We start from the raw sequence: 18,919 nt of genomic DNA, 5'->3' as shown, positions 1-18,919 counted from the left end.
TAAACAGTGGAATAAGCTAGACTCAGAAAGACATAATACATTTCCCCTCATATGTGAAATTGAAATTTAAACTGTGTGTGTGTGTGTGACCAAATAGAAAAGGGCCCATGAGACAGGAAGAAGAGATCTAAGGGAGGAACAGGAAACATTGTAATGGAATACATGTGACATGAAAGCAGAAGGTGACCATTTGTGGGGAGGAAGGAAATCACCAACAGAGGGTGGGGTCATGGAGAGGTGGAGGGGGCTGATGAATGAAAGCAAGGTAAAATGATGTGTGTATGAAAATGCCATCATGAAACCCGTTCCTTTGCATGTTAACATAATTAAAAACCTTAAGACACAAAGCCTATGAACCATAAGTGAGCAACACATCTGACAGGCTCTGCATGTTTAACAGCATGAAGAACAAAGTGAAGGACTTGAAAGACGACTCAGTGTGTAAAGTGCTTGCTGTGAATAGCATGAGGACCTGAGTCTGGATCCCTAGCACCCACATGAAAAAGCCAGGCATGGCAGTGTGTGTCTGTGACCTAGAGGACAGGAAGAGGGTCTTTGGCTTGCTGACTGCCAGCTGAACCAAACAACTGAGCTCCAAGTTCGGGGAAAGAATCTGTCTCAAGGGAATAAGGTGGCGCATAACAGAGGAAGACACTGGATGTCATCCTCTAGCCTTGCATGTTCATGAGGCTATGCACCTGCACAGACATGTATACACACATGCATACATCTCTCTCATACACACACAAATGAAGAAAAGCTAGAGGGGAAAAGGGGTTTTCATACACAACCAGCACAGATTAAGGTTCACAATAGATTTTTTTAAACCCCTCCTCACATTGCCAAAAGACTAAAAACCAAAATGCAGGAGCTGGGCTCAAGGAGATGCCACCTCACACACAGGAGCTGGGCACAAATACTAAAGTTAGATGACACTGAAGCATGACACTTCATTATGGCCGCCTGGAGTGGAAATATGTACGACTCTGGCAAATGATTTTTGCTTTGCCTAGTACAGCAAACAAGCACGCACACATCCTGTGGGATTGCGAGTTTGGGGGCTGTGGCACTAGGCTAGGGCCTAGACATGCAGTATGGTATCTCCTGGGCACTTGTAAACAGTGCAGATTGATGTGGCTGGGGACATGGCTCAGATGAAGCAACTGCTTCAGTCTGAGAACTGTATTCAGTCCCCACGTAAAAAGCTGGGCATGGCTGCTGTTCTGCACTGGAGATAGGCAGATCCTCGAAGATCGCTGGCCACCAGCTAGCTCCAGGTTCAGTGAGAGACCTTGTCTCAAAAAATTAAAGATGAGCTGGGTGTGGTGGCATTAAGGAGGCAGACAGGGATGGATCTGTGTGAGTTCAAGGCCAGCCTAGTCTACACACAGGAAGTTCCAGAGTAGTCAAAGATACATAGAGAGACCCTAATTTAAAAAAAAAAAAAGGTGTAAGGTGTAGAGTTATTGAGAAAGACACCCATTATTGACTTCTGGCTTCCACACGTGCACACATGTGCATACTTGCACCAACAAGTACATACACGCAAAACAAGAAAAATAAAGGTTCTTTGGCCACCCAGATGTGAGCAGGAAGCTCGGGGTAAGAAAGCCCTAGGCTCAAAGCCACTGTGCTGTGGAAAGCAGGAATGTTCACAGCCACACTACAAAATCCAGACAGGAAACCTTTGACACCCTCCGACCATAGGAAGGGTGACATCCATAGAACAATCAACAGGGAATTAAAATCCTAACACAGAAAAGCAGCATGTTATGGAGGTGCCATGTCATCAGACTTCATCTACAGGTGACTCTCAACATGAAGTTGCTTGGAAATGTTAAAAGAAAATTCTGGAGCCGGAGAGATGGCTCAGAGGTTAAGAGCACTGGCTGCTCTTGCAGAGGACCCAGGTTCAGTTCCCAGCACCCACCTAGCAGTTAACAACTGTCTATAGCTCCAGTTCCAGGGGTCTGATGCCCTCTTCTGACTTCTGAAGGTATTGTATAACATGGGTATACTTGATACATGCAGGTGATACTCATAAAATAAAGAAATTTTTTTAAAAAAAAGAAGCCAGGTGTGGTAGTGCATACTTTTAGTTCCAGCACTCAGGACGCAGAGGCAGAGGCAGAGGCAGGAGGATCTCTATGAGTTCAAGTCCAGCCTGGTCTACATAGCGAGCTCCAGGCCAGCTACAGGGAGACCCTGTCTCAAAAAGACAGAAAAAAAAAAAATTAACAAGAGAAAGTTGGCAATTCTTAGAACCAGAGCAGATGGTGGACGCCACCCAGCAACACATTCAGACAGTGTTATAGAGAAAGAGCTGATAATCCCAGCATTCAGGAGGCTGAGGCAGGAGGACTGCTGTGAGTTGGAGACCAGTATGGTATATATAGTACCAGGACAGTCTGGGCTATATAGCAAAACTCAACAAACAGAAATAAACAGCCAAACCAGAAGAGGTGAGACAGAGAAAAAAAGAAAATCTGAGGAATTCAAACCAACCACTAGTGCATTACAGAGGGACATGGGTTCTCGAAGGGACCTCTCTATAGCACTTAACACACTGCTAATCTCTGAGATCTAGGCCAGCCTGGTCTGCATAGTGAATTCCAGATCAGCTGGGACTACAGAGAGGCTGTCTCAAAATAAAACCATGATGCAGAGATTATCAGTCTCAATTTATACCATTGCTCAGCATTTCAGAGTCAGGACGGGCCACATTTCTCCATGAAAGCTGGGCAGTTGTTTTCCCTAACTATGAGATGTTCACCTATAAATTTCCATCCATTTACATTCACCTAACTGGTACATGAATTGCTGGTTAAGAAAGTTAGTCTCAAAAAACAATCAACCAAAAAAACAAACAAACAAAAAGTCACTGAGCTGTGGGTGTAGCATGTATGAAACCCTGGTTGATACCTCCCCCCTTACACACGCGCATGCACACACACACACACACACACACACACACAGCACTAATGGAACTCAGGAATTACAATCTCAAAATATATTGTTAATATACTGATTATTGATTGCTATGACTGCATCCCAACACAATTCTAAACTTAAAACATTACAGTTTTTTCCTTTGGTAACTCAACTGTGCAATTGTGAGGTGTGACCTTTGTAGATGACAGGCAGGCCTGCTTTAGATTGAATATATTCGGAACACATCCAAATCTAGGGCTCTGCCTTTTACATTTACTTCCAAAGGACCTAGGTGGCTGTGGTTGATCCTGCCAGGAGTTCTTTCCTCACAGAAATGTCCCCACACCCCAAGGCCCATCATCACTTCTGAGGGCCCACTCATCTCTTATCAAAAGCCTTTTACTGTAAGGATGTTTTCCTCAGCTGCTCACCATGTTTCCAACTGGGTGCTGAGGACCTTGAGTCAAAGGACACTCACCCTTTCCTCTTAAGTGATATCTCAGTCCTAAAACACACTGCTACCCAGTGTGGGTGCAGCATACCCAGGAAGACTAGTAACAACAGTTAAAAGCAGGTGTATTACTAACTCAAACCTTGGCTTTGCACAAAACAAAGGCTTGCAGAGACTGCATCCACCTTCCATGTGTAGGAGATGCCTTTCTCCACAGGTGGAACCAGAAATAGGGCTCAAAATAGCAAAAGCAGGCAGCTTCCCAAGCCAGCTAGTAAAAGCAATAACTTGGTTTGTGCATACCATTGTAAGACAGCTTTGTGAGGATTCTTAGCTTCAGGGTTTTAATTCATTTGGAGGCATGGTCTTGCTGCTAACCTGGTTCCAAATTTCTGGCCTCAAGCAATCCTGTCTCACTATGCACCACTGTGCCTGGCTGGCTTAGGATTCTGAGGCATAATGATGGTTAAGCTCAACTTCTAGGAGCAACCTTTTAATATGTTCCCTCCCACTCAGGTTATAAAAACCTGTGTATGCCAATTAAAATGCATCCCATTGCACTATATAATGTACTCTTGGAAATAAATTTGTTCAAAATTGTCTTCGTTGTCATTTCAAATTACAGGTAAGGTTTACCCATTTTGGCAAATCAAGTACAGATTCTGGGACATATATATACATATATATATAATAAAAAAATTTTAGACAGTCTTATGTAGTCTAGGCTAGCTTTGAACTCACAATGGAGCTGAGGATAACCTTGAATGTCTGACCCTGTAGCATCTACCTCCTATTGATGAGGTGTGGACTGCCACAACCAGTTTATTCAGTGTTGGAGGATAGAACTCAGGGATTCATGCGTGCTAGACAAGTACTTTACCAACTCAGCCACATCCCAAGCTTGTGTTCTGGGAATCACATATAGGAAACTGGATATTCTCGATGGAGGTGTTTCAAGCTCTGGACAGTCACCACAACTCCCTCCTCCCAAACCCCTCAAGCTCACATGCCTACTCACAGCACAAAGCAGCCTTCATAGCACCCCAATTATGTGTTTTCTGGTAGCATAAGCTAGCCCATGGAGGTGGCTTCTTAGCTCTCCGGATACAGCTCACACCATGATTCTCTGTCATCTAGTAGCCTTTACTATTGAATTCAAGTAGATTGGTTTGGTTTTTGTTTTTCATCTAACCCCATCAGACAGATACCCAGGGCTATTTCTGCACCTAGTTCAATTTCTGCCTGTTCCAGACACCTACAACTTCCAAACTGAGTCCAGACCCAGAGGTTTCCTCAAAGCCAGTTTGAAAAACTGAATCCCTGCAAGCACTTACCCATGCTTCCCAGATGAGCAAGAAAACCCGAATCTGGAGGTGCCTGCAGCTATGACCAGGCGCTCCTGGTGTTCGCCTCACCTGTGACCTGGTGCTCCCGGGGTTCATTTCACCTCTGTTCTAGAACCTGGTGATGATGCCAAAACTGTTAAGAGGGAAAATTCTAGACCAGTTAAACCTAGTAGAGTTGGAACAAAACAGAACCAACCAGTGAATTCAGCAGCTTGCAGAGCATGTTCCGAGCCCTCTGACGTTCTCAGAGAGCATGGACCAGAAAGTAGCTTAATTGGCCACAGCCAGGCTAACCAGACAGCCAGCTGGGTATACAGCTCAACTGGTCCATGTTTCACAGCTTAATCAGCTAACAGGCTACAAGCCCTTCTCCAACTGACCACAGCCCAGTTACTCAGAATTAGCTGCATTGGTTTGATCCCTTGGGGTCAGGTCTGGAGCTCAGTTGTCCAAACCCAGTCTCCCACAGAACATGGTCTAACAGGAGCATGTGCATATGTAGAAAGCCATTGCAAACAAGCAAGGGAAAGTGTTCTCATAATCCAGGATTGTGGTCTGTGTACAGGGAAAGATGTGACTGAAAACCATTTTTCATGTGTGTGCGCATCCATATTCTTACATGTGTAGGGGCACACATGTAGGGTGGGTACACATGCATGTGTATATGCGTACAAGTGGAGGCCCAAGGTTGGTTTCAGGAATCATCCTTGATCACTGTTCCACCTTTTTAATTAAGGCAGAGCCTCTCAAACTCAGAGCTAGCACTGTAGCAGGGGATAAAAAGAGTATTTGTGTTTTGGGGGTGGGGATGTGGCTCAGTTGGTAGAGAGCTTGCCTGCCTTGCTGAAGGCCCTGGGCTCCATCCCCAGCACTGCATAAGACAGGCATGGTGCCTCATGCCTGTAATCCCAGCAGGAAGATTAGGAGTTCAAGATCATCCTTGATACACTGAGATTTTTGAGGCCAGCCTGAGATACTTGATTCCCTGTCCCCACAAAACAAAAACAAAAACAAACCACTAACCAAGCAAGCAAACAAACAAAAAGAAAAGGAAAATAAAAAGAGGACCTGGGAGATGCAGGAAAGCTGTGCAGAGTCAGGAGGGAGACAGCTGCTACCACAGGAGGAGCTGCGATGAAACCAGACTTTCAGGGACTGTGAAGAAGGATGGGCTCAGCTCTAAACAGGTTCTGAGAAAAGAGAACTATGTCTGGACCCAGGGAGTAGAGTGAAGCAGTTCACAATGTAAATAGTACAGACTGTGCTGTGCTCAGAGAGCCAATGGGGCCTTCACTGAGTGGAAGTACAACCCATGTGGGGGTGTTGTGGACTAGGAGAGGGGACTTCCTAAGCACGATACTGTTGAAACTAAGCGGCACAAGCCTGATGTATGTCAGGCTTTCCTGTTTCCATCTCTGAGACCACCCCGGTCTCTGTAAAAAGCACACCTACATGCCTTTTATTCCAAGGCAGGTGGATGTCTGTGAGTTTGAAGCCAGCCTGGTCTACATAGTGAGTCCCAGGCCAGCCAAGGCTGCATAGTGAGACCCAGTCTCAACAAAACCAAACCAAAACCAAAACCTCCCTCTCAAGAGTTAATCACTGAAAATGAATTCCTCGGAGATTTTCTTGTGACAAAGGAATAAACCGCCCACATTTTCTTCACTGTAGATGGGAAGAAGATTTTTCTGCCCACACATCTCCCTAATAAATCAGATCTCTTCTTCAGGTCCTTGAATGAAGCATTTGAAATATAGTTGCTTTAGAAATAAAAGCATGGAGCAATTTAAATGATGTGTGAGAGAAGCCAGCACTCTGGGTAAAAAGGTTCCCTTTCACTTCTTGAGTACAGAATCATGGAAATCAACCGTCAGAAACAGACTGGAAATAACATCTCATTTTCTGTCGCGTTATTCGCTTGTCTCTCATTTTCCACCTTTTATTCTTTCGAACTGGAAAATTACAGGGCCCTCATCTGTGCGCCAGTCTGTTTGAATATCCAACCACCAGGAAAATGCCCTTGAGCCCCAAGCTGACGCTCTCTGCTGATGAGGGTGCGGCTCTTACCATCAAGAAATGTCACTGTCGCTCAAATTGAAGTCTGGGTTCAGCCACCTGCTTCTCTGCCTTAGCAGCTTCTCTCCTGGCTCTCAACTCACTGACTGCTTCCTAGAAGCTGGCCTGACCTTAAAAATATTATTGTGGGGAAAAAAATCCTTGTGGGACTGGGGATATGACTCAATGGGTAAAGGAGCTTGCTGCACAAGCATAACGACCTGAGTTGGGCTCTCCAGCACTATCATTAAGCCTCATGCTATATAGCATAGTCCCTTGCCTGTTCCAGTGGCTTATGTCTTAGTGTGCATCAAATGAGGTGTGTTTTGTTTGTTTTTTGTTTTGTCTTTTTGAGACAGGATCTCCCTGTAGCCCCAGCTGGCCTGGAACTCGCTATATAGACCAGGCTGGACTTGAACTCACAGAGATCCACCTGCTTCTGACGGGACTAAAGGTGTGTGCCACCAAACAAGGCCAAATGAGGTTTTTTAAAGGCACAGGTGAAAGTTCTATGCTACCATTCTTGGTTTGGAAATTGCTGTGGTGGGTTAAGTGGGGTCATTAGAACTATCTCTCAGTCAGATTGGAACCAGATGAGACAATAAAGGTTGGATCAAATTCAAGGTGTCTGAGGCCAGCCTGGGATATGTGAGACACTCTTAAAAAGAACGGGGCCCTGGGGCGATGGCTCAGTGGTGAAAGTGCTTGTGCAGGTGTAAGGACCAATTTGGATCCCTAGAAGGCCATGTAAAGTGCCAGGTGGGTGTGGAATCCCACCTCTAATTCAGCCCCAGAAGGTGGGGGCAGGGGCTCCCTAGAGCAGCTGACTATCAAGACTTGCATCCCATGCAAGTGCTGTACCACCTAGCCAGGCCTCCACCCCGCCAGAGATTCCCTCCAGTTGGAATCCACACAGGCCCAAATCTTCAGTCTGAGGAATGAACAGCCTCCCTATAACAGCCCTGAGGCTGTGGTTATTAGATCAATCCATCTCTATCTTTATTTTCAGTCCCAGAACCAATGTGCCCCACAAATAAAGCAGATCAAACACAGGGAAGGGAAGGGCACCTCTGAGCAGTGTCAAGGAGGGCTAGCAATCAGCCAGTCAATGACCTGCATGGTAGATGATCATTCCTGACAAGAATCCATCTCCACAGATCGTTTCACCTTGAACCACCACAGAGTTGCTATCTGAGAAAGAATTTCCACTTCAGTGTGAGCTAAACAGCAAGCTCTACTCCAATCTGACCCACTTAGACTAAACTCCTGCTTGCAAAGACCTTATGCTGAAGGAGAGGGGCAGTGAGCTGGGCTGCGGGCTTCTCACCTCTCAACCATGGCCATTCCTAGGTTACTCTGGAAATGAGGCAGAAAACTGCAAAGAGCTAGGCTTGCAAAGCAGAAACAAGGCCCGAGAGCGCCTGACCTCATTTACAAGAGACAGTGTTGTCTGATCTCATGCAATGAAATGGCTATTGACTTAATGACAACTCTGCAAGACAAGTTCAGGATGGTTAAGCCTTCTAAAAATAAAGTGTGAAATGCTAGCTACTAATTAAAATGGGAAAATACTTAAACTAATGAGGTTGACATCCCAATGGTATTTACATGCAGGCAAATTTGGAGCTGTTATTCTTCCCCAGACTTGCATTTTATGTTGTTCTGACTTCCTGACAATAGGGAGGATTGGCTTCTCTGTTGCATTATTTTTTAAATGTAATTACATTTTAATGTTACTGTTGTATTTTAAATGTTCTTACCCCTCTGATTGTGTTTCTCTAGAGTGTATTTTATTATCATCAGTCTTTTGTGTGTGTGTGCATACATGGTGTTCATGTGCATGTGGAGGGCAGAGGTTGAAATCAGGTGTCTTCCTCTATTCCTCTCCACATTGTTTTTTGAGACAGGGTCTCTTACTTAAACCCGAAGCTCATCTATTAGCTAGACAGGTTGCCCAGGAAGCCTCAAGGATCCTTCTGCTTCTGCCTACTTAGTGCTGGGGTTACAGCTGAGTCACTACACCCAGCTTTTTACATGGGTTCTGGGGAGCAAACTCAGGCTATCATGCTTGTTCAGCCAACATTTTACTGAGTGTCACATCTCCCTGGTCCTATTATCATCCTTTTTCAGAAATATTTTTGAGATAGGGTCTCCCTATAGCCCCAGCTGGCCTAGAACTTGCTATGTAGACCAGGCTGGCCTTAAATTTACAGAGATCTGCCTGCCTCCGCCTCCTGAGTGCTGGGATTAGAGGCGTGAGCCACTACACCCAGCTCCATCATGACTCTTCTAAAAGGAGGTTGCAGAAATCTACTTTGATCAACAGGATTTTAAAAACAAAAAATGAGAGCCAGGAGGCAAAGGCTGTTTTGACAGTTAGCTTAGTTTTATACATTAAAAGCAAAAACAAAACTCAAAAAGCAAACAAGCAGAAAACCAAAACATGAGCTTGTGTGGCATATACTTGATGTTCTGTTATTTACTCTCCCGATCACCCAAATCAAATTAACTATACACAGACACCACGATAGCAGTAGGTTTATTTCCAAAGTATCCATTCAGTAAAGATGACTGGCTCAGAAATAAAGCAACAAAGGCAAACCGAAAACACATGCAAAAGCCTGTTTGGGGGGCGTTTAATGAAGTAGGTCTCTCTTATACAGGAAGCAGGCTAGTCGTACTTTGCCCAGAATTCCTGAGTAATAAAGACTTATCTCCAAAATTTTCCTTTATTGTTCTGGAATGTTCCAATTATACCATGGCAGTCCAGAACCAATACTAATCCAGAAGCGCTGATCACTGATTGAGAAATTAGTTATCAGATATTATCTGTGCATAATGCAGTGACCAAAGTGTACAAGGGCAAACATAAGCGCAACAAAATCTTTCTGAAACATAATTGACAATCTGCATGAAGTCAGTAGACTACAGACATATTTGATATAACTCAGCTTCAGTTAAGTACTTTTTAAAAAAGTACTCAGTACAAAATCTGAATTTTTAATTCTTGATTCATGTTCTAAAAGTTTGCACTCTTAAAACACTAGACAAACATGAAAAGAAACTTAAATCCTTCCACCTGTAAGCCATTTGTTATCCATTCATATTTTTCTCTACTTCTTTACCAAAAACCGTGTGATGTCAGATCCGTGCTTTGATGCTAGCAAGTGTCTTCTCACATGACTTCTTTCCTTGGCTTGTTGGGCAGTTCTCTAGAAGTTGACAAACACGTTAGTGGAAAAGCAATGAAAACAGAAGCTCAAAGACTTTGAATCTTAACTTTGGAAAAATTGACATTATCCATATACCCAGTGCTTGGCCCATAGCAGGTGCTCCAAGCCACAGGCAGAGTACCTTGAGGCCCAAGATCTGGGTTCATGGGACTCAGTTAGGAGAAAACAGACTCCAGTGGGGATGTCTCTATCTAGGAAGACCATGAATTCTTTGTTTGGGAACTAGGGAAAACCAGGATTCTTCTTATTCAAGTGGGCACTCATAAGGCATCTTGGAATTCCCAGAGTGCAATGGGTGAAAGGTTTGTTCATTTCCTATTCTCTAGGCCTAGAATTCATTCCCAACTCAGCATATAAGACAATGTAGAAAATAAAAGAGGATAGAACTTGATTGTCCTGTTAAACCCACAAATAAAATTTTTCATGAGAATCTGAAAAAAAATTGCAGAAATGAGAACTCTGTGAGTTCAAGCGCAGCCTGGTCTACATAGTGAGTTCCAGGCCAGCTGGGGCTACAAAGAGACCTTACCGCAAAAAGACCCCCCCTCAAAAAAAAGAAAAAGAAAAAATATAGAAACAACCACATTCTCTTTGGCTGTTTCTTTTCTTTGAGACAGAGTCTCCTGTATCCCAGACTGGTCTTGAACTCACTATGTAGCTGAGGCTGACCGTGACTCCTGATCCTTCTGCTTCCACTTCCCAAATGCTGGGATTACAGGTATGCACCATCACACCCAATATATGCAGTGCTGGGATGGAACCCAGAGCTTGGTGCATCCCAGGTAGGCACTCTACCAACTAAGCCACATCCCTAGTCCACAGCATGAATTAAAGGAGGTGTGCTGGATAGCTTTAGTGTCAACTTGACACACCTGGGTTGAGGGAGCCTCAGTTGGGGAATTGCCTCTATTGGACTGGCCTGTGGCTATGTCTGTGGGGCATCTTCTTGATGAGTGATGAGGGAGGGCCCAGCCCACAGTGGGTGGTGCCACCCCGGGCAAGTGGGCCTGTGTTGCATAAGAAAGCAGGCTGAGTAAGGGCCAGGGGAGCAAGCCTGTAAGCAGCATTCCTCCATGGCCTGTGCTCCAGCTCCTGCCTCCAGGTTCCTGTCCTGAGTTCCTACCTTGGGCTCCCTGATGAACTGCGTGTGACCTGGGAGATGTAAGACAAATAAACCCTTTCCTCCCCAAGTTGGTACTGGTCAGAGTGTTTTGTCACAGCAATGAAGAACAAACTAAGACAGGAGGGAAGCAGCTTCCAAATTTGTGACCAAGAACTTCTACACAGCTCGCGACAAAACCAAGTGTTAGGAGTGATCAAAGAAATGCAGTGTTTCTGCTTCTAGCCACGGGTGCACATGCATCCACAGTCTCCCACACCTGTGAGCGTGGTTCTCCCTGGGGTTGCTCAGGATACAGTCACGTGTGTGAGCATCACTGACCTCCTTATGGCATGCTGTGCAGAGTGTCTGTAGGTTATCCAAGGAGCACTGGCCTCCTCCCTCAAACACTGCCTTGATGTGATCCACCTGCCAGAAGTGGCCTTCTCTTGGGTTTCTGATCATCTCATTTAGCTGCAGTGAGAACACAAGATCAGCAATTTTCCAGATTCTCTGTACGAAACTGTGGGCTGTGCACTGTGCAATTGGTTTATACAGCAAAATCATGGGGAGAAACATATTAGGATGGCTTTTTATAGCTTTTGTTCTGATTTAAAAACCCTCTAGGTTAGCAATTTTAAAGCAATAAAATGTGCATCTGAAAAAGAGGGGTTTTTTTTGCTCTTATACCTAACACATTTTGAAAAACTTATATGCAAGTATAAAATACCAAGGCTCCTGACAGATTGGGGAATTAGTTGTTTTTTGCACCTTTGGGTTACTTTATATATTCATGAGGCCAAAAGTGAGGAAAAAGTAAGAACAAATTAGAAATTAGAAGCTTCTCAACCTTAAATAATCCTTCACTGTTGACATAAATGCATTTGTTATTGTATCTGTGGCAGTGAACACTAAAAGCTGTTATCCAGAGTTTTCTTTTGAGACACCGTCTCATGCTGTCTAGGCTGGTATCAAACTCCTTGTGCAGCCAAGGATGACCTTGAACTTTAATCCTCTTGCCGCCACCTCTTGGGTGCTGGGATTACAGGCATGAGCCACCACTATGCCCAGTTTATGCAGTGTTGGGGATGGAATCCAGGGCTTCATGCATGCTAGGCAAGCAGTCTACAAATGGCACCACATTCCCAGCTTTACATAGAACTTATTTTGCTATTCACTGGAGAACTTCCCAAGTTCCATTTACTAGAACTGGAATGAAGTTTCTACCACAAACCTCTGTACCCTGAATATTTGGAATAAGCAAAGACATCCATTTAAAACAGCCAGTATCTAGGCCAGTCTACTCCCACAGTCAGCCAGTGATGCCACTATATATTATATATATATTTAAACATTTTACCTGAGATAGTAAGCCAACATGCACTATGGCCCTGCAACTTTTTAAACACCACAGAGACTAGTGTGACAGTTGTTTTTATTTTTTTGGTCATGGACAAGAAAGAAATTATAATTAAGTTCATGAGTACTGGCTGTGGGGACCTGTTATTATTTCAATACTAAATAGAAAGAACACAGCCAGAGGCATCATATTACCTGACTTCAAACTATACTAAAAAGCCATAGTGATAAAGACAGCATGGCGCTGGCACAAAACATGACATGTGACACAAAGGACCAAGAAATAAACCCATACAGTTATGAATACTTAATTTTGACAACGGTGTCAGACACACTGGAAAAAAGACAGCCTATTCAATAAATGGTGCTGGCAAAACTGGTTATTTGTAAGGCACTTTAAACATTATTTATTTTTATTTCATGTCTGTGAGTGTCTTGCCTGCATGCATGTAAGTGCACCACATGCATGCAATGCCTGCAGACACCAGAGATGGCATAGGATTCCCTAGAGCTGGAATTATAGATGGTTGTTAGCTGCCATGTGGGTACTGGGAACTGAACATGGATCCTCTGGAAGAGCAGTAAGTGCTCTTAATCACTGAGTCACATCTTCAGCTCCTTGTAAGGCACTTCTAAGAAAGTCTGTAAGACCCCAGGATGTACCAGTGACCTAACAGTGCTGACCCTTGAGAAGCTCCAGGCAGGCTTTGTCTGCTGACCTTTATCACTGACTGCCTTACTTTCTCTTCTGTTCTGAACTAATAAACCTCTGTTAAATGATATACATACTGAGTTTTAGTCTTGAGGTTGGAGAAGTAACTACAAATGTCAGTCTAAATGGCATATCTGAGGGAAAAATCCATTTGGTTCTGCCTTTAAATTTTTTATTTATTTATTTTTATTTTATGTGTATGAGTGTTATGCCTGTATGTAAGTGCACGCATGTTGTGCAGTGCCCATGGATGCCAGAAGAGGGTGTTGGATACCCTGGAACTGGAGTTAATGGACAGCTGTCAGTCACCATGTGGGTGCTGGGATTTGAACCAAAGTCTTCTACAAGAGAAGCTAGTGCTCTTAACTGCTGAGCCATCTCTCCAGCCCCCAGTTCTGCCTTTTGCAACCAATTCTTTCTTTCCGAGAAGCTTTAACTGACAGACTCAATGATTCAGAAGATGCACCTTTAGTTTTTCCTGGTAGATGTGCAGCAGAGCTCTTGGGATCTGTTCTCAACATCCTAAATTTGTCTCTCTTCAGTCTGAGCCTAGCGCTACAGCTTCTCCCCAGAACACGCACGTCTGGGATGTTTAATATATGACTGCTGCATTCCTAGATGGCCCACTTTCAAGATGCCTATGGATCACTGCACTGCACATCTTTAGGACCTGTACACAGCAGTGTGGGAGCTTGGCAGAGCCGCCTCTGAAGGGACAGTATGTTGCTCACCAGTTAAACCAAAGGACCTCTTAGGTACGCTGAAATATACTAATTCATCTCTTAGAAATGACTATTGGACTATTTTGCTTTAGTTTGAAATTCAGATTAGGTCTGATAACAAGAGCAGAAATCTGAGTTTTGGAAAGTTAAGTGAATATTGATGATAATGTGTTACGAATAATACTTTGCCATAAGTTGTATATTAAAACTGTATTTTACAATGAAATGAACACACACACACACACATACTACATTTTAATTGTAAACTGCATTTCTAACATCATGGGAACAGAGCCACCTATGCATGCAATCAACATAGCACCTCTTAAAATCTTTTCCTAAAACAATGGAATCAGAATCTACTCAAGCTTATAGACTTTATAATGAATATTGAGGAAGTTGTCAGGCTAGAAGAACATGCCAGGCAACACCATGCAGGTAAAGCGTGGTATTCAGAATAAAGGAAATCCTTCGGGGAAACCATCTAGTTTCTTCACGATCGATGGTATGAAAAGGGAGGTGTGCTTGAGATCAAACAAAGCATAATGGGTACTGTAGCTAAAACCAAGACATAAGCCATATTTTGATCCTAATTCCAACAAAATCAATGGTGAAAGCTGCTTCTGAGACAATCTTGGGATTCAGACACTTATTACAATCAAACTGTAGTTGTGTTGGTGTGATAACTTGTAGTGAGATTCTATTTAAAAGAAGAGAGGGGGAAGGCATGGAGGAAAAGAAGAAATGGTGGGAGAGGGAGAAAGGATTGGAGGGAGGGAGAGGATGAGGAGAGAGAGAGGGAGGAAGAGAGAAGAGAGGGAGGGAGAGAACAGAAGGGCTAGAAAGAGAAAAAGGAAGGAAGGGGAAAGGGAGAGAGGGAGGAAAGGAGGGAGAGAAGGGAGGGAGAGAGCCAGAAGAACAAAGAGAAAAAGAGGAACGAAGAAAGGGAGAGGAGGGAGGGAGGGAGGGAGGGAAAGAGATGGGGTGGAAGGGAAACACAGAGAGAAACGGGGTAAGGAAGGAGGAAGCCATGAGACACTGAAGAGGAGTTGATTGAATGACCCAAGGTAAGGGTCAGATGAAAGCCAATGGCAAAACATGGTGACTGATGCTGGATGAGCATGTGGGTTGATTATTCTCCCTATCTCTGTATATACATTTGAAGTTTTACATATTAGAAGCTAAAATACAAAATTAGTCTGCATTTGCCACTGAGTGCAAAGCTGGGCACCTGATGGTAACTCACCTGTTCTAACGGGAGCTTTGAAGTCCAGGCAGCATCTAGAAGATTCTTCCTCTCACTTTTAGGGGCGTCCCTTACACGCAAAAAGAGTTCCTGTGCATTCACACTGCACAGCTGACACACGCCATGTTCTGTTTCAAACACTTGTGCTCTCAGGAAACTGTTACTGGAGCGAATCCAGAATTCCTCCTGACACTGCAAGGAGCAGAACCGTGAGTCCCAAGCATGTGCTTTCCAGCCCTGCTCAGGCTGGCAGGTGGGATGTTGGCAGCGAAGGCAGAGCGGACTTCCTTCCTTATCCACGGCTTGAACATAGCCTTTGGATGGGGATGGCTTCACTGCGAAGTCGGCTTGTGCTGAGCAGGGATTCAGAGATGGGACGCAGGCTCCATCAAGCTTTCTACAGTTGAACAAAACATTGACTAGTGAAGTAATGAACTCTGAGCCTTTCCTTGGTAGAGAGGCTTTCTACATCTCTGCATGGATAAAGAGTAAACAGTTGGGCTACAGAACTGGTGGTTCAGTGTGGCTCAGCACCATGCCAAGAAGAGCCATGCTACAGGCTGGGCATGGTGGTGCACATCTTTAATCCCAGCAAAGCAGGTGGATCTCTGTGTGTTCAGGTTTGAGGCCAGCCTGGTCTACATAGTGAGTTCTAGGCTAGCTGGGGCTATAGGGAGACTCTGTCTCAAAAAGACAAAACAAAGAAAGAAAGAAAAGAAGAGCCCCACCAAATAATCAGACCAGTCTTCATACATCCGAAGAAGCCAAAGTTAAGAACTGCTTCTCAGGCCACTACAGACCCTACTGGCCGCAGGCTGCTCTGCACCCACACTTGCTCATATACCTCCTGAGATGAGTTCTTCACACATCCACTGCCTCATAGGTCACAGAAACTGTTAACAGCCAGAGTAGCAAGGCTCAGCACAGAGGCCTGCCAAGTATGCTCCTCTAGGCAAACTCTGATCAGATTAACATTAGAAATGAAACACGACAGGACTGAGACTCACTGGATTAGGACCCCAGGAAAAGGGCCATGAAGCTATGCTGAAAGGCTGGGTACTGGGACCTGATGACTGCTTTGCCCATCTTCCATGGTTGGTTGCTGTAACTGAAACACGCTCCGGGACAAAGTTTAGGTCTGAGCTCGGGTCTGCTGTCCTCTCCACCTAGGCCTGGGATCACCCAGGCTCCTGGTCTTGGGTCTTGCCTTCTCTAAATTGATGAGCTCATAGGCCTCATGGGGTTGCCAGAAGGCCTGAAGGACTACTAAATCATAAAATCTCTTTGCGGCCAGACATGGTGGTGCACGCGTTTAATCCCAGCATTCGGAGGCAGAGGCAGGTGGATCTCTGTGAGTTCAAGGTCAGCCTGGTCTACATGGTGAGTTCCGGGCCAGCTGGGGCTACAGGGAGACTATGTCTCAAAAGAGCAAAACAAACAAAAAAATCTCTGCAATCTCCAAAGTGACCACACAATGGAGGGAGGGTATTATTACAGAAATCAACACATACATTTAAAGCAGAATTCTGGATATCACAGTGTCCTTACTTGGTGGGAGGGTCTCGTGGCCTGGACTCCTTGGTGATCAGACGGATGTGGCCCCCATCATTCTTCACTTTGTTCATGGAGGCCATGGCAACATCTTCTTTGGTGATGTACCTAGAACAAGTACATGGTAAATAGATTTCTTCTCATGTAATAGTTAATAGGGAGGGAGAGACATTTTCTTAGGTGGGGCAGCCACTGGGAAGTAACCTGAAGTAAACTTATTGTGTTGCAGACACACAAAAAAGACATGAAAGTAGAGGGGAAACTAGTTGGGAAAGAGAAGGGGATCAATGGGGGTGAGAGGGGGCCAAGAGAAGATAATGGGGGTGAATGTGATGGAAATACTTTATGTATATGTATGGAAACACCATAACATAATATGTAATTAATAGATGCTAATAAGCTGGGCATGGTGGCGCACGCCTTTAATCCCAGCACTCGGGAGGCAGAGGCAGGCGGATCTCTGTGAGTTCAAGGCCAGCCTGGTCTACATGTACATGTACATGCAATAGTATGTGTGTGGAGGTTAGAGGACAACTTGCCGGAGTTAGTTCTCTCCTCCGGCCATGTGGGTTTCTGGGACTTGAACTCAAGTCATTAAGCTTAGTAGCAAGCGCCTTTACCTGCTGAGCCATTTCACTTGCCCATATTGAACTGCCAATGCAACCTCAACTGGATGGTTGCTGGATTTTTATTATGTATTTTTTTCAGTCAGTACCGAGATTGAACCTAAACTTCGTGCACAACAGTCATGCACTCTACCACCGAGCTACATCTCCCAGCAAGTTTCTGTACTCTGTGTTCACAGTACTCCTCACAAAACCAACTGAAGCAAAAGCAAGATACAGCCCTATTCCCTATGTTGACAAGGAAGTCAGAAAAGTCATTTGTTCTTCATGGTGTCTTATGTGGGAAACATCCCTCTATTCCAAATTAGTTTTCTCAAGATTCACTTCTCTAAGAGATTCAAGAGTTGTTCACTATTTTTTGGATGGTGTCTTCTATTTAGCTTTTCAGCTTGACACAGCATAGAGTCATCTGAGAGGAAAGCCTAGATTGAAGAATTATCTAGATCAGCTAAGCCTGTGGGCATGTCTGTGGGGGACTGTCTTGATTGTTAATTGATGTAGGAGAGGCCCTGGCCCACTGTGGGAAGTTCTATCTCTGGGCAGGTGGTCCTGGGATGTATAAGAAAGCAAGCTGAACATGAGCTTGAGCAAGACAGAGAGCAAGCCAGAAAGCAGTGTTCCTCCATGGCTTCTGCCTCCAGTATCTGCCCTGACTTCCTTCAATCACTGATTGTGCTCTGGATATGTAGGCCAAATAAACCCTTTCTGTTTTAAAGTGCTTTTGGTCAGAGGGTTTTATCACAGCAACAGAAAGGAAACCAGAACAGATGGATTTCTGACAATTGGAGGAAGAAAAGAGTGGCTATGGGAATAAGAAATGATCAAATGCATGTGCAACTGACAGCCTTGAGGAAACTGCTTATCAGGCTGCACAGAAACTTTCCAAGTGTCTCACCTCCCTTGACCTCCTCCTGATTCCTGAAAATTACCTCAAGTCAGCTATAATACATATTGACATTTTGTGTAAAGTGATTCTTTTTAGCTAATGGAGTTCAACCATATTTTCTCTAATTCCAACGTAGCTGCTATTAACATCAGCCCGTAGTTTTATGGAGTCTTCCATGGGAACAAAGTCCTCTTGATGTGGGACTCAGACCCTTCTCACAAAACACTATCAGTAACACAAACGGTTTAGGGACTGGAAGAAGAAAGTAAATCAATTAAAGGTGGCTGGGGAAATTAAGTAGGTGAAATGCAATTACCCAATTCTAACTAGCATGGCCCAGTTTCTCTGCTAGTTTATAACTATTGTATATGCTTATTATATATTTTTAAAATTCCACATGAATCTCTTCACATCCCAATTTTTTTTTAACATGGGTGCTGGGGATTTGAACTCAGGTCTTCATGCCTGCACAGCAAGCAACTCTTACACACTCAGCCATCTCCCCAGTCTGCTGTATTCTTTTTAATGGTTACATACTATTCCACTATACAGATAAACCATGTACTAATCTATCTACTCAGTCTTTGGTTAATAGGCCACTGGGTTGTCTCCAACCTTTACTATCACAATGCTATTATAATATACATGGATACTCACTGTAATTTTTATACACTGAGTACACACACACACACACACACACAC

General features: G+C 44.2%; 1 protein-coding gene across 4 annotated transcripts in view; it reads right to left on the bottom strand.

Moving 5' to 3' along the window:
* Positions 1 to 9,306: 9,306 nt before the first annotated feature.
* Positions 9,307 to 18,919, bottom strand: part of Zranb3 (zinc finger RANBP2-type containing 3) — a 245,878-nt gene continuing 236,265 nt past the window's right edge. For all 4 annotated transcript variants that reach the window (XM_029563233.1, XM_029563231.1, XM_029563232.1 and 1 more), the window contains 4 exons: positions 16,703 to 16,813; positions 15,155 to 15,551; positions 11,458 to 11,589; positions 9,307 to 9,995 (listed from right to left, as the gene is read on the bottom strand). In XM_029563233.1, coding sequence (XP_029419093.1) covers positions 9,897 to 9,995; positions 11,458 to 11,589; positions 15,155 to 15,551; positions 16,703 to 16,813 — 739 coding nt within the window. In that variant the 3' untranslated portion in view covers positions 9,307 to 9,896. The remainder of the gene's footprint in view (positions 9,996 to 11,457; positions 11,590 to 15,154; positions 15,552 to 16,702; positions 16,814 to 18,919) is intronic.

The sequence above is a fragment of the Nannospalax galili genome, unplaced genomic scaffold, assembly GCF_000622305.1.
Source record: "Nannospalax galili isolate Female #2095 unplaced genomic scaffold, S.galili_v1.0 scaffold995, whole genome shotgun sequence".
NCBI lineage: Eukaryota > Metazoa > Chordata > Mammalia > Rodentia > Spalacidae > Nannospalax > Nannospalax galili.
Note: the sequence above shows the minus strand (reverse complement) of the source record. Positions and strands in the feature narration are given on the sequence as shown.